Source organism: Hylaeus volcanicus, chromosome 1 (genome assembly GCF_026283585.1).
Source record: "Hylaeus volcanicus isolate JK05 chromosome 1, UHH_iyHylVolc1.0_haploid, whole genome shotgun sequence".
NCBI lineage: Eukaryota > Metazoa > Arthropoda > Insecta > Hymenoptera > Colletidae > Hylaeus > Hylaeus volcanicus.
Window position 1 is genome coordinate 18,325,616 of NC_071976.1, and position 15,192 is coordinate 18,340,807.

The 15,192-nt window shown below is 34.8% G+C and overlaps 1 protein-coding gene across 1 annotated transcript in view; it reads left to right on the forward strand.

Annotated features, from left to right (window-relative positions):
- LOC128884053 (uncharacterized) overlaps positions 1–15,192 on the forward strand; it is a 638,316-nt gene that overhangs the window by 557,267 nt on the left and 65,857 nt on the right. Inside the window, exons 8-10 of the mRNA XM_054137083.1 lie at positions 5,514–5,642; positions 6,398–6,513; positions 7,752–7,986. Of these exons, the coding sequence (XP_053993058.1) occupies positions 5,514–5,642; positions 6,398–6,513; positions 7,752–7,986 (480 nt within the window). The remainder of the gene's footprint in view (positions 1–5,513; positions 5,643–6,397; positions 6,514–7,751; positions 7,987–15,192) is intronic.

Sequence of the window (15,192 nt, forward strand, 5' to 3'; positions counted from 1 at the left end):
AAGGCACTTGCAATTTCGATGAATTCGGGATGGCCTATCCTCGGAGAAAATCGAACAGAATCTAAATTGCTTACAGGTATCAAAACCCTGTCCATGAGAAGCTCTTTGTTGGTGGACATGTGCAATTAATTAAATGAAGAAGAAACATGATATTCGTGAACGGAATATAATTCATATAATTAAAGTATGGCAATATGTGCAGATAAGTTACATTTATTGTAACCAGATTGCGAATGTTTATGTATATTCATATTTTTTTTAGATACAAATAAAGAATCGAACTAACCTGTGTTAGTCGAACTACACGTTGTCTTTAGATGTCATCTACTTTCATATATTGTATCTATTTCATCTATTTAAGTATTTACATCAATAGTCATTGTATTAAACTCGATTGCCTTCGTGTTTCTTACGCTTATTTTCCGGTGCTTCACACTTTCGTAGAGTACCTGTGTTTCACATATTATCATACTTCAACAAAATACTAAAAACTTTGGTAAAATTTATATTTAAATAAAGTTTTATGATAATTATTAGAAAACAATTTTTTTTTAGTTATATCTAAAATGCATCCTACTTTACAATTTCTAAAAATTTTGTACAATTTTATTTCCTGAATAAAAGAGTTATGATAATTATTAAGAAACATATTTTTTTTTAATAATACCTAAAACGCATCTTACTTTAAAATTTCTGAAAGTTTCACAAAAATTGTTTCATAAATAACTATGTTATGATGATTATAGTAACGTACAAGTTTGCCCAAAAACGTGCGGTCCTAGACGTATGTCTTACAAATTTCTTAGCGGCCCTTAATGTGTTAATTAGTAGGGTAATCAAGTTTCATATACTATCATTTATTTTATAGTCCCAAAGGTTTCCAAGCATTCAGTTTAACTCGATGATTTCTTTAGACAATTGTCTATACTCTATGAATACAAAACTACAAACAATGAAATTGAATAAAAAATCAAATTAATTTCGAATGAATTAAACTAAACGTAATAAAAATGGTGTGTTTTCATATCTAAAGCGCAGAATTTTGTCTTTTCTCTAAACGAAAACCCCTCTTAAACAAACGGCAGATGCTCTAAGACTTCTAGGCGACCGTGAACGTCAACACGATAATTAGGTTTGGTACTTATTACAGTTTCGACCAGAATTATCTTCAACGACAAGAGAACTCGTTCCTGCGAAGTTTCAAACAGAACGATTTAATAATTTATGTATTTACACGGAAGAAAGAGAGACGACCAAGGTGATAAGGGTCGCGGTCTCAATTATGGAGACGTCTGCACGCTCCGCGGCTTCCTGACGGTTAATTATTCAGAAATTGGCGACGAGCCACACATCGCTCCGCTGTGCATCAAATAGTCGTGTGTCTCAAGGGGTAGGGGGGGGGGGGCCACAAAATAACCAAAGTTTGAGATTGGAATGCCGAAAACGGAATTTTCCGCGAAAAGTAGCCCTCCCCCTTCTCGATGAATTCGACGCTGCGCGCAAGAGAACTTCTCCTATTAATTACTTAACGCCGTCGCTCACGGCAATTAATTAAAATCGCAGGGAAAAGTTCGGCGAGCACCTGTTACGTGTTTAGAATTATTTCTTCGCGTTCCAGGTCGTTTAATGAAATTCTTCGAATGACTGCGACTGGCGCGTTCCTCGATGCGGCCATTGGCTGAGATTTCTATTAATTCGAGGGGGATAATTAATACGTAGCAATTAATCCTGTCGACGTAGATTGGCATCGATTTTGTTTCGTTCGGTGGCGAGGCAGCAAAGTATCGCGTGGGATATTGTTATCGTGTTCGACAGACGGGGCTTTAATCGTCGCGATTAAACACGCAGGTATGCAAATGCGCGTAATCAGATTTTCAGGTGACCTACCGAAGCGATATTTCGGATCTGATTTCGTTTATCGGCGAATATCGATTAATAGACGACGCTATCGGTGCTTTCACCGGTACGAGTTTTATTTTGATTTAGTGCTTGGACTTGTTAATGGGCCACATTTAAATTTTGAGGAATTAAATTGGCTTTGGAAAGCTGGGATGTTTCATGAGGTGAGATTAACAACCAGCTTTGTACCTAGTATTCTTTTTAAATTTCTTTTCAAATTATTAGCTGAATACCAAAACGACTAAAAATAAAACCTAATGAATAATAACTTAACCAATAAAGTGACAATAGTTACACATTTTCAGTCTCATATACACGATATATCATATATAAATGAAATATTTTCAACACATTTCGAATACCATGTATAAATAAACAGCACAATTTAATCTTACGATTTGAGTCTGAGTGTGGAGTCACCAAATAAAAAACTTTTTTCTAAATTAACAATAAATCTATGAAAAGGCTTACAAAATAGTTATATTAATTTGTTTGTATTTAATTCTCGTCTAATCACAATATTTGAGTTACTTATGTAAGTGTCTCGATACGATTATACGACTAGGTGACTGATTGCTTGATAGGTATATTATTGAATAATTATATCTAATCCCAGTCAAGTGTTATGTATATTTAGCATAGTTTTACAAAAATTGTATTGTCCTTGTTATGTTTGTAACACATATGACACGCCATTGCATCAAATTTCTCAATTGTTCGAGAACAAACTTTTATAAAAAAAACTGTTTGTTACGGCGTGAGCAAAATAACTGGTTGTATTTGAAAGAACGTCTTTCTGGTATCCTCACTTCGGATGTGAACGTTAATGACAACCGAATTAATTAAACTATTGAGGTAGCAGAACTATAATGAGTGTTTAATAATTTTAACAAATAACTTTAACTTTATTTAAGGGGGCATTTCACTGTGAACGCACAAAGAAAAGCATATTTTGAATAATTTTTTTCTCAGGAAATATTGCATAAAATTGAATGAATGTTTTTTCCCCTTGAAGGTATGATTAAGGAAAGTCAATAAAAAAATTTTTTTTTGATAAAAAATATTTCGTCATTTATTTACAAAATAATATGAATATGTGCTAAAAAAAAAGTTATCCGCTGGCGCAGGTGATTTTGGCTCTCCTGGTAATCTGAAACAGAAAATCGAAGAAGTTTATTAAACTATGTCGTCACACCTATCGTCGGAACCTCCACTTATTTATTTCATAAAAAATAAACAAACTGGCAGCGTTTCTTATGAAAGAGAGAAAAAAAACACTCTTTTGTACCTTAAATCAAGTGAAATTGTAAGTAAAAATCAAAATATCAACTACTCGGAGGTTCCGACGATAGGTGTGACGACATAGTTTAATAAACTTCTTCGATTTTCTGTTTCAGATTACCAGGTGAGCCAAAATCACCTGCGCCAGCGGGTAACTTTTTTTTTAGCACATATGCATATTATTTTGTAAATAAATGACGAAATATTTTTTACCAAAAAAAAATTTTTTTATTTACTTTCCTTAATCATACCTTCAAGGGGAAAAAACATTCATTCAATTTTATGCAATATTTCCTGAGAAAAAAATTATTGAAAATATGCTTTTCTTTGTGCGTTCACAGTGAAATGCCCCCTTAAGAACTTGGTAAATGCAGAAGGTTTCTACAAGTTAGTTGAATCAGTGGTGGTTCGTGAGAATCTGCTCTTCTCTTTTGGGGTGACAATTGAAGATACCTCGGTGTATCTCTCCTACTTTCACTTGTCACTCCTACATTTTCAAAATGCACCCTGATTGGTACTTGGTTTAGAAACAAGGCCCAATCAGGGTACCTAGAGTCCCACACGACCCTCGTAGCCTTCACCGCCTTCACCAGCGGTCCTTGAGGCAAGGGTGGGTGGTTATACACTGCGGAAGGCCACTGCCACTCATGGGTTTTTCCAAGTTTACGACACGGACAGCTGCTGAGGATCGGAACCACGCGAAATTCTAAAGACCTCATCGATAGTCGGAACTAAATAGATTGATATTGACGGCAATATCAGCATAAACTCAAAAACAGCCTAGCTTCGTGAGCATGTTATAAACTATTGTTGGCCTTCCGTTTAGTGTTTTATGTCGCTCGAAAGGTTAAGACTGGTTGGCAATTCTAACTGTACATATGTATAGAAAGGCAAAATGTTAGAAGCAATATTTACGAAGTAACATTGTTATGAAAAAAACTTTTCATTACACATTTTTCACCGACTCGTCTATAAGGAATCATCTTCTTATCACTTTCATCCTGAGCAAAATACCCTGTTTATTGCGCTTGATACTTTCTTATACTTCTTCACGGTGCACGACGCCCGCGGCGGATCCAATCTGAACTCTAAATTACACCTTAATAGTCGAGCATCCGTACCCCTCCCCGGTCCACGAGACGTTCTCTAATTTGAGCAGATTATTAAAATCGTATCCCCGTGATCCTCGAAATGAAGGATCACCTTCGTAGGCAAGCAACGACTGAAGTTTTCTCGTAAAATAAATCAGGCTGTCCCATCGTGGTAATTCGACGCAGCCGCCTCTGCCCCACTGGTAACATCGGATATTTTCTTAATAGTAAAAGTTCCATGGAAACCGACTATTGTTCGTCCTCACGGACTCTCTCATAAAGTAGTACACCGAATCCTCCGCTACTCGGAATCTTCTTTTTATTCGATTTCAGTCCTCTCACTTCCCCTTCCTTGGTTTATTTTCCGATCTCTGTTTCCGCGAGAGTTCCGAGTCACAAATTGCAAATATATATTTCGACGCCCTTGAGCGTAGTCCAGAACGCGCAATTGCTTCGGAATTCATGGGCGATTTTTACACAGATATTTATTGTTTGATGTAGTTCTTAGGCATTCTTTAGATATAATAATAAAATTATGAAACGTGTTTTAAAAATTAATTTTATTCAAGGCACATTCAGATAATTTTTACTGTGTATCTCTTTTTGTTTGTTTTTGATCATGTTTATTTTGTAAAAACATTCTACACTAATCGCGTAAGATATATACATTTAGTACAGGACCAAATTTGTTTACCGAGTTTGATAATTAATATTTATTTATCTATTTTTCTATGTAGTTTACATCTGCGGTAACATCTTTTTCTATTTACTTTTTATCTGTACATATGAAGTTGTTTTACTGCACAAATTATTTACAAAATAAACGTGATAAAGAAAAAAGCAAAATAAATATATAAACCTAACTTTTTATAGGAACGTGATGTAACATAACTTGTATTTATTTATTAGTCAAGTATAACGATAAATTATGTAAACAATATCGAGTTTAACAGTATTTCAATGATATTAATTAAAATGATTGTCGTGGCTTAATAGAAGATCAGTTTTGCTTTTCGGTGTGTGGCGAAATCATCTTTTGTGCCTATATTATTAAACAATAATTTTCGTACAGTACTTTTCCCTAATATTTATAAAATTTAAGTCTTTTGTTGGAGTCAATTTACACGTAGCTTGACGTCTAGAAACTCCATGCTATCAATCACGTTTTCATAAAATACATATATGCAGTTTAAATCCTAATTAACTAGTACTAAACTTTGCTTTTGTTCGTGTCTGTTACAGTCACCGCACAAGCGACTATATCGCCGTGTATTCGGGACCAACAACGTCGAGTCCTCTCCTGAGGATGCTATGCTGCAATGAAACCGACTCCTTGAAATACGATGGACAGAAGCTTCTAGTCGAATTCAAGTAATTTATATGTATCACCAATATTCGGTATTTCGTGAGGAATTGCCTTTTTGCATACCAAAAAACGTTTTCTTTATCAGCTTTTATTGGAAAGCGAAGGTAAAATTTTTAAAATATAAATGATACAGCCGGTTGACGGTGAGATCGCGGAATAAACATCAGCCCCTGGTTGACATGATTTTTACCGTTTAAATAAACTAAAATAACATACTTTACCAGCGTTTTCCTACAGAGCCTCTCTTTTCAGACGTTTACACTAGATTGAATTACTAAAATATGAAATAAATAGGTAACAAATATAAAACAAATATGAAAATATATTTATGCGTTAATTATTGTTTTACATATTCCTTTTAAATATTCTGATTGTAATTACTAGACTGCGGATTTGTATGCATTTATAGGAAATTTGAATGTGCGAGAATCTGCAAAGTGCAAACAATATGCAAGAATATAAAAAAGATTAAAAGTAAAGTTCATATTATAATACTTGCAGAGTAAAATAAATTTCTATTTAGGTTCAGTTTTTGTAGGCACGATTACAAAGATCTTATTTTGCATAAAGATCCACAGTCTAGTAACTACAAATTAAAGGTTATCTGAATAAATAAATAACAGCCTGTTTAAAACTAAAAAGACGGCTTTCTTTAGTTATTAGTTTATCTTCAACAATTCTACTTAATTTCAAGGAAAGATGTTTTTGAAATCCATTATTAAAATAAGTAATCTATTCTAAGAGTATCGGTTTTTTTCAGAACGGGTCCTGAAGTGCCACCATACAATTACAACGGTTTCGTTGCGAGTCTAAGTTTCATCGAAATAACGACGGAAGCGCCGACGACAGTTACTGCGGACCCCATCAATAAAAATCGTAAGTGCCTGGAAAACGAGACCGTTTCTTCGTTAATCACGTTCCCTCCCCTCGTTAGCATTTACGATATTCGACACGACCAGATTCAATTTATCCGATCTTCGAAGAAAACATGGAATCTTCTTTTAAACCCGACAGCGACCTCAATCTCCTATTCATCCAATTAGGATCCTGATGACTTAACACACCCTAAATTTGTTCCAAGATTCTTAACGACAAAGTCAATCGAACTATCAAATTTAATTTATACGACAACCTCGAATTTTTCTTGGATATATATGTATAGTAGAAGTAGGAATTCATTATTACAGAATAATATTATAAAATTTATTGAAATTTGAAATGACAACTATAGGTTTTTCCCACATTCATTTGATGTACAATATATTATACAATTATTTATTACATTATAATTCATATATAATATATTAAATTAAACGTGCAATGTATAATGAAAGTATATATGTACATTTTATACGTATATTGAAGCGTTCATATGTTTTGGATAAATTAAATAATTCTATAAGACGAAAGTATAATATAAAATTAAGTAGGTACCATACTACAATCTTTAGTAACAGAAAAGAAAATCCGAAAGAATGTCTGATACAGGCTAATAATTTAATATAGAGTTATTCTGTCACCATCAATCATAGAAACATAGATAACAGTATACAAGGTGCCTCAGCTGAAAGAGTCCAAAATACCTCCTTTCCTTTATATGAAATAAAAATGATTTCTTGCACGGTAATTATTTCAACATCTTTAGATAATCTTGAACGCCACAGTAGTAATCAATACAAGAAATATGTATATCTTCTTAGTAAGAAAAAGTAACGATTTTGAAAAAGGTCGAAAAAAATGAAGTTACAAAAAAGTTGGTTTATCACATTCCTCCTTCAAAGCCATTAAAATCATGGCATAAACAATTTTCATATCACAAGGAACGAGGTAGATATTTAGGTGGCCTCCCTCAGTTGGAACTCCCCTTGCAATACTTTCAAAACTTATACGAAACTGAAGAAATAACATATTTTCGCCATTGTCTGACCGGTGGACTTGTTGGAGCCCCTCCCCATAGTCTTTCCAGAGTTGAATCTTACTAGGGATAATAGATTCCGATTCCGACACCGTGTATTCGGGTTTCAATCAGAGAGCGACATAACCCAAACCGGGTTGTCCTTGTTTCAATGAAGCAGTGATCGGTCTCAAGGCTTCGCGTTACCACGTGTTTTCAGTGGACACGATGAAGTCGATCGGTTACAACGTGCACTACAGCAACCGGGCCCTCCACGATCACAGAAAGGACCAGGGCTCGGTGACGAGCAGCTGCGACCTGGAGGTCAATGGCGAGGATGTTCGTTCGGGTCACCACGACACCAGAGGGAAGCTCAAGTCGACGACGTGCAGACTCGTGCTTCGAGGACGTGCTTATGACACAGGACACGTTTCGCTGGCCAGTTACAATCTCAGGTAACGCTGGCCACCTTTCGCCATTTTATGACCTTGCACGCTCGAGTTTTACTTATCTAACTCCAGCCCAATATCCGCGACAACCTTCCACTTCGCAACCACTGATGTATTCTTGAGCCAATTCGATAGAAAACACATGTGCTGTACCGCTTTTTGTTTTGCTCAGTTCTGAGACGGTTTTGGCGAGAATTTCAAATAAGTCTGGTCATCTTTCGTCATTTTGTGACCTTCCATGCTCGACTGTATCTGTCGTACTTCAGACCATGTCTGCGACAAAATTCCATTCTGCAAGATTAATTTATTCCTGCACCAGTTCGAAAGAAAAACCATGGTGTTATAACACCTTTTTACTTTTCTCAGTTTTGGAACTGTTTTGGGGGAAACGATATAAAATGTCGCAACATAGTGTATTACGTTCATTGCCAAATTGATACTTGTGAAAGTTTACAAGAAACAAACAAGGAACTAAAATTTTATCTCAAGACAATTGTAAAGGACACAATCTAACATTTGTCATAGTAGTTACTTTTTTACTCATCCGAATTCAAGAATCCTCTTCAGATTTATTTTCTATAACACCTCATCTTCAGAATTAATATTTTTATTTCGGTAGTTTCATCTTTTACTATAAGTTTGAGACCAAAAATCCCGAGTCAGCGTTGTCCAAGAACTACAGTCAAAAAACACAGATTAATTTTTAAGATGCTCAGGTGCTTTTACAAACAAATGTCGCGTAGATAGATACAGATTAGTCATGCACTTAGCTGAACCATTGAAATGCATATACATATTATTGAGAGGCGAATGTGATTTCTGATGAGTTGTTATTTAAATAGTAACCATGTTGCTGAATCTATGGTTTCTCATGAAAAACCGTTTAGGCGTGGGTGAGATTGCACGTGGTAGATCGAAATACAACTAAATAACAAAATTAACCGTATATTTTCGTTGTAGTCCTAAGAAGCTGTTTACTAAAAGTATAAGTGTACTCTGTATTTTGATTAATGCGTCTATATGTATATCTGGATGTGTTATAGCATGTATAGTCAGAAAAGTATAGTTTATTTTATCAGTAAACATTTTGACCTTTTATCCTCATTGATAAAAAAAAAATGGTAATCAATGTATAAAAATATAAATGAAGGTTTAAAATATGTAAAATTTTGGCAAACCGAACAACACATAAAAGTTGAAGGTAAAGTATTTACAGTCGATGATAAACCAATAGAGAATCATCAAAGATAATAAAATGTCACTTTAATGAAAAAGAAGTCTATCTGATTGTTTATGAAATTAATTGTTTATTACGAAGTTGATCTTTTAAACTCGAAAAATGAAAAAAATAGAGTGAAAATACTAATAAAAATTGGAAGTAGAAATAACATTGAAAACAGATAGAGCATCGACCTATATAATAAACTTTATCTAAAATTTACATTTCCCAAAAATCAACCCTTTTCATTCATTCTATTATTCGTAATTGAATCGTGTATTTAAAAACACATTAAACTCCATTTATTTTATAACCTGTATGCTACATTTAAAAATGAAAATTCTCAAGGTTAAACATTTATACTACGACGGTAAATTCATTTTAAAAAATCTCTGTACCCTTTTAATATTCTCGTAGAAAAGAAAAATTTACCTGGCCTCTAAAAAATTTAAATTAAATCACGATAGAAGTGGGGTGAACGAAACACGTCGGTATTTGAGTCGTCGCTTTCGTTCTCTGCTTCATCAATATTTTTACGTGCACGTAAAAATACGTGGGCCGTGGTCGAAGAAGCGTGAAACTGCGATTGCTTAACATGCCTGTGAGAAGCTCTGGGGCATGGTTTTAAGGCGATTGCATTGGACCGTAAGGGTAGAAGCCACCTGAAATGCAGTCACGTAGGGGACCGTGCGCCACCGCTTGGTCCGTGGCAGGAATTGCATTTCATTTGTTTACCTTTTTTGTAGAGTCGTATTTGAGGATCCTCGATGCCCCAGCTCCTGTGCATTTGAGTCGTGTCTGATCGTGCATGCTGACGAAACGCGTGTAAAATCAAACATCAACTTGCGTTCACTCTGGTCTTTAATCCTCTCATTGGTCTTCGGAACTAATTATTCTTCACTGATGGAAAATCTTTCTTCGCAGACTAAACGTAGGTTATCCCCAAATTGGACCACTTTGGACATTAGCTTGTATTGTATTTTTTTTAATAAATGACTCGTAGATTGTCTTGAAAAAAGCATAGAGATCAAGAAGGTATTCTTTCTTTCTTTGTTGCTATCTTTGAAGAACGTATTTCTTTGGAACATCTGGGAGAGAAAGAGATTTCATTTATTATACTAACGACGTTTTAGTTTTCTTTGGTTGAGACCTCTTCAGGTGTATATTATAGTACATAAATAAATAAAAGGTAATTGTTGAACCAAAGGATCAACAAATTAGAAACACGTGTAAGGATATGGAAAACAATAAATATTTTGTTTGAATTATTCTGTATGTGATGAACATTTTATATGATTAATTCTAATAAAATTCTTGGAAATATCGAAACTGATCCAAATTAGACAGCCTTTCTCTAGAAATGTAAGAATACAGTTACAAAGAGAATAAATATTTTTATTTTAATAATTCTGCATGCGATAGACATTAATACGTAGAAAACGCTAATCAGTCAAAATAATTTCAATTTGTTTTTGTCAGAAATAATACAATTCATGACAATGCCGAAACTAGTCCAATTTGGGCAACGTTTCTCTATTAGGTAACGCTGGGGTTGATAATCAATATCGTCTCGGCACTGTAACTGCCAAGGAACGTGGAAGAGTCTTTACGTGGAACGAAATTTGCATACACTGGGAGATGCAATGTAAATGGGATATCTCGTGCATTTGAATATCCCTGAAGACGTATACCCGACTCAAGCTTAGAAAGCTTCTTCAATAACCTCGCGTAAAATGAACACTCCACGTTACAAAGTGAAGAACGTCATTCCCAGAGATTCAAACTACGCTTTCAGCCGATTTATCAAGTAGTTGCGCGAGTTTTTGAATATTTCTAATTATCTCACGATGTCTTTCCAAGTGTATTATTCAAAAGTCATGTCGAGTATTTACATGGCACCTTTATTGTTACAAAATGTGTAAAAAATATGAAGAACATGACATTGCTTGAATTATTATACTTACACAAGTTGGAATAAGGAACACAAGGATCCAACTTTCTTGATCTGAAAGGTATCTTTAAGAAAAGATTTAAATAGTAAAGATTTATATGAAAATAAAAGAAATCCAAATGCCCAGTTCTAGCTTTCAATAATTGTACAATGGACACGAGGAATAATAAACTTCGAATACAACTTTAGGTTTCAAATACCTCGTACATCGAGGTACACTATTTCAAGACGTACCATTTTACACTTCCTAAATGAATTTATAAAGAGCTTAAAACCCCATTTATGGACCGATATATATGGTCTATCTAAAAAGAAACCGAACTTTTGCTATAAAAAGAAAAAAGTACAAGTAAAATTTTTACACACACGTTTATTTACTCAAAATAATCTTCCTCTGCGTCAATACAGCGTGTAGACCGCGTAATTAACATTTCGAAGGACCTTTGCAGCTCCTGTTTTGGTAGCCCGTTTAGTACGGCGGTTACAGCGACCAGAATCTCCGAAATATTGCTATAATGTGTCCCTTTCATTGGAATTGGCATTCTTACCTTGGATCATTCACCCTATTCACCTGATCTGTGTCCCTGCGATTATTTTCTTTTCCCAGAATTGAAAATTCCAACGAAAGGGACACATTATAGCAACATTTCGGTGATTCAGGCCGCTGTAACCGCCGTACTAAACGAGGTACCAAAACAGGAGCTGCAAAGGTCCTTCGAAATGTTTTGATTTATTAAGCGATGAATTACGCGGTCTACACGCTGTATTGACGCAGAAGGAGATTATTTTGAGTAAATAAACGTGTGTGTAAAAACTTGACTTGTACTTTTTTCTTTTAGTAGCAAAAGTTCGGTTTCTTTTTAAACAGACTGTGTAGCTATCAACGTTTCAAGATTCTACGAAATCTAACATCAACAAAGATTGTCGCCTTTCAGTCGCCACTCGAGTTGCCACGTAAAACCCAGTGGTGTCTGAGAGTCACCTCTCGAGTGCAAAGGGTTGAGCAAATGTCCAAGTGCAACTCCAGTCCTCGTTGAACGTGTCCCCAACCTTTCTTGTTGTCGTTCGTCTCGCCGGCTAAGAATCTCGTTTTCGTTGGTACGTATCAATCAGTATAAATCATCGAACCGCGCCAGCAGAAACCACCTACCTCCTTGGTCCTCTTGGAAGTAATAGATACGAAGTAGCACTAAATCACACGGGAATGCGGCTGGCTCGTATCCCTGGGATTTTCAATTATCATGCACAATGGGTGAAACGCGCGGACCATGCATTCGTGGCTTTGCAGATATGTTCCTGTAAGAGATGGGAACACATGGTCGCCGGGTTGGAAGCTCCTTCCTCTTCACAGAAGCCGTAGCCAAGGAGCGAACGTAACCCCCGTGGGTCTGAGGCTGCACATATATAACCAGGAATAAACTAAGGGAAGACACGCATACCGCCGTACATCGAGATAGAGGGAGAGAAACTTGGGGCATAAGACAGACCGTGGAGTTTATTGAAGGGAGCATCAATTCTGAATAGAATATTGTACATTCAGTCGCTACTGAACCAGACGGGTGTCCTGTAAGACGAGGCGCATGGATGTTTTTCTTGGGGCTAACTGGTTCCTTGGAAGTTCATCCTTTATATTGATATTTATTACTTCCTTTTTCTGTTAATATTTTAGGCCACGATCAATTCGCATGTCAGACTTTGAGAGGGAGACAACGATTGATATTTATTTCCTTTACTGTCTCGTAAATATTTTAGGCTACGGTAGGACAGCCGTGGAGTTTATTGAAGGGAGCATCAATTCTGAATAGAATATTGTACATTCAGGAGCTGTTGAACCTGACGAATGTTTTGTAGCACGAGGCACTTTAATTCTTTTCTTGTAGCTAATTGATTCCTTGGAAGTTCATTCTTCCTATTGATATTTATTTACTTCTTCTTCTGTTAATATTAATTGTAAAAATTAATTCTATGCTTTTACATTCAATTGTTTATAATATTAGTTTATGTAAAAATTACTAGTAATTTTGTTTCGTTAAATTACCAACGTCCTACGTTCTCAACCTAATCTCCATTATAATGAATCTATATATATCCAAAATCTAAGTTTCACCCTAAGGGCATAAGGCTTCAGTTGTCAAGAAATTTTGTTTATTGTTATTTTTCTCATAGATTACATGTATACTTGACTATTATTAGGTGTAGAAATTAATACTCTGCCTTTATATGTATACGTAATATTGGCATAACCTCTTTACAGTCTTACTATTTTTCGACTATTCAAATACGACATTTATGACTTGTTTCTTTCAGTTTCTAATTTGTTACATATTTCAATATATATTTTTAGTTTTTTCAATTTTCAATTTTTCTGAAATTGCCTGGTAATTGAAATGGTCGAAACGTTTAATAAACTATTAAAGTTCATATTTAATACAGAAATTTCCTGGTCTGATGCTTCTACAACCAAAGAAAAATAATTTCTCTTTCCAAAAATGATTTTATTCAAATGACTCAAATGCTTCGATATGAGAAAGCACGTTGTACGCATGGCAGAACATGCGGATAATAGAACGTCCGTATATCAGGGGATTCGGATAATGGGGGTACGGATACGGGAGTCTCTATTGTACTTAAGATCCCCTGCTAAAAGAAAGAAAATGTTTATTTGTAGCAAAAGTAAACTAGGAATCTTTCTTCGGTGAAATAAATTTAAATAATTTTCAATATTTCGACCATAGTGATTACTGGCCCCCTTGAAGACGCAATTCATTTTTACGAATAACATTATAAGTAAAATTTAAACTCCTTAATATATTTCTGCAGACCACCACTCCTTTAGCCCATAAATCCACTGGCTTGATTATGCATCATTGAAATATTACGACCTCTTTTACCTTAATTTTTCCCCACCATTCAGTTACATCGTTCAAATATTTATTCAGTGAAAGCTACGTGCCTAGCACGAAAATTGTTAACATCTCTCCTCTGGCCAGCTTGCATTATTTATTATGATCGATATGCCGCTATCACCATTTCTCCTTTCTGCTTTACACCCGCTCTGCCTCTGGAACTGCCTTTCATCGCAGATCGTATTTACACTACGCAGCGAGTGAAGGAATAAATTTAAACGTGTAATTAAATTCTCAAAAAATGTTTATTGAACAGGTCAGCCATTCAGTCGAGTTAATTGCTTCTTGCCGCGAACGTAATTCATTCATCTCGAGGAAGCAAATTTTTATTCAACGCATCGGGTCAAACATGCTTCGCGAGCTACTTCATTTTTTGATGTCAACGAATTAATCAAACCTTGTTCGTGACAGCGAAGTTAATTTAAAATCCCGTAAAACGTCATTATTATCATAGAAGCCTCTGCATCTCAAACGTTTATTTAAATGTCAAGTTTTAGAAACTAAGATTCTTAAATTACCGTACCGTCATTTCAAAAACAAAGTTTATTTAAGAGTATATTTACTTGACCCAGTTACGAAAATGATGTATGTAGATTGGTGTAATTGAGATGTTGTGATCATGTAGTATTTAAATTATTCTATTGCTGTTCTATGAAAAAAAATATACATGTCGAATTGAGTAACCTCCTCCTTTTCGAAGTCGGTTAAAAATTATAAGAACATTATATATGACCTAGTACGACACTGAAAAAAACAATTCAACTCTCCTGACCTTTGATTTTGTAAATTTAATTATAATATTCAACTTACTGTGCAAGTACCCGAAACAACAAATTTAAGAATTTAATTTACTTTTCTGTACATCTTACTAAGTTTGATTTTTCTCCTTTCTGCAATCATTGAAATTTATTTTCTCAAATGTTCTTCTCAAATGTTCTTTTAACTTCTAACACCTTGTACGTATGTATTACATGAAAATACTGAACATTGTTAATACAAGTATAAGATTTATTTATTTAATTCATGACCTTTATTATAGAATGAATCTCAAGCATGACGTTGTTTAACGTTGACATTATTGTAATATTCTGACATTTACTAAAGCTTTTAATTAATATCCGTTTTTTCCAAATCAA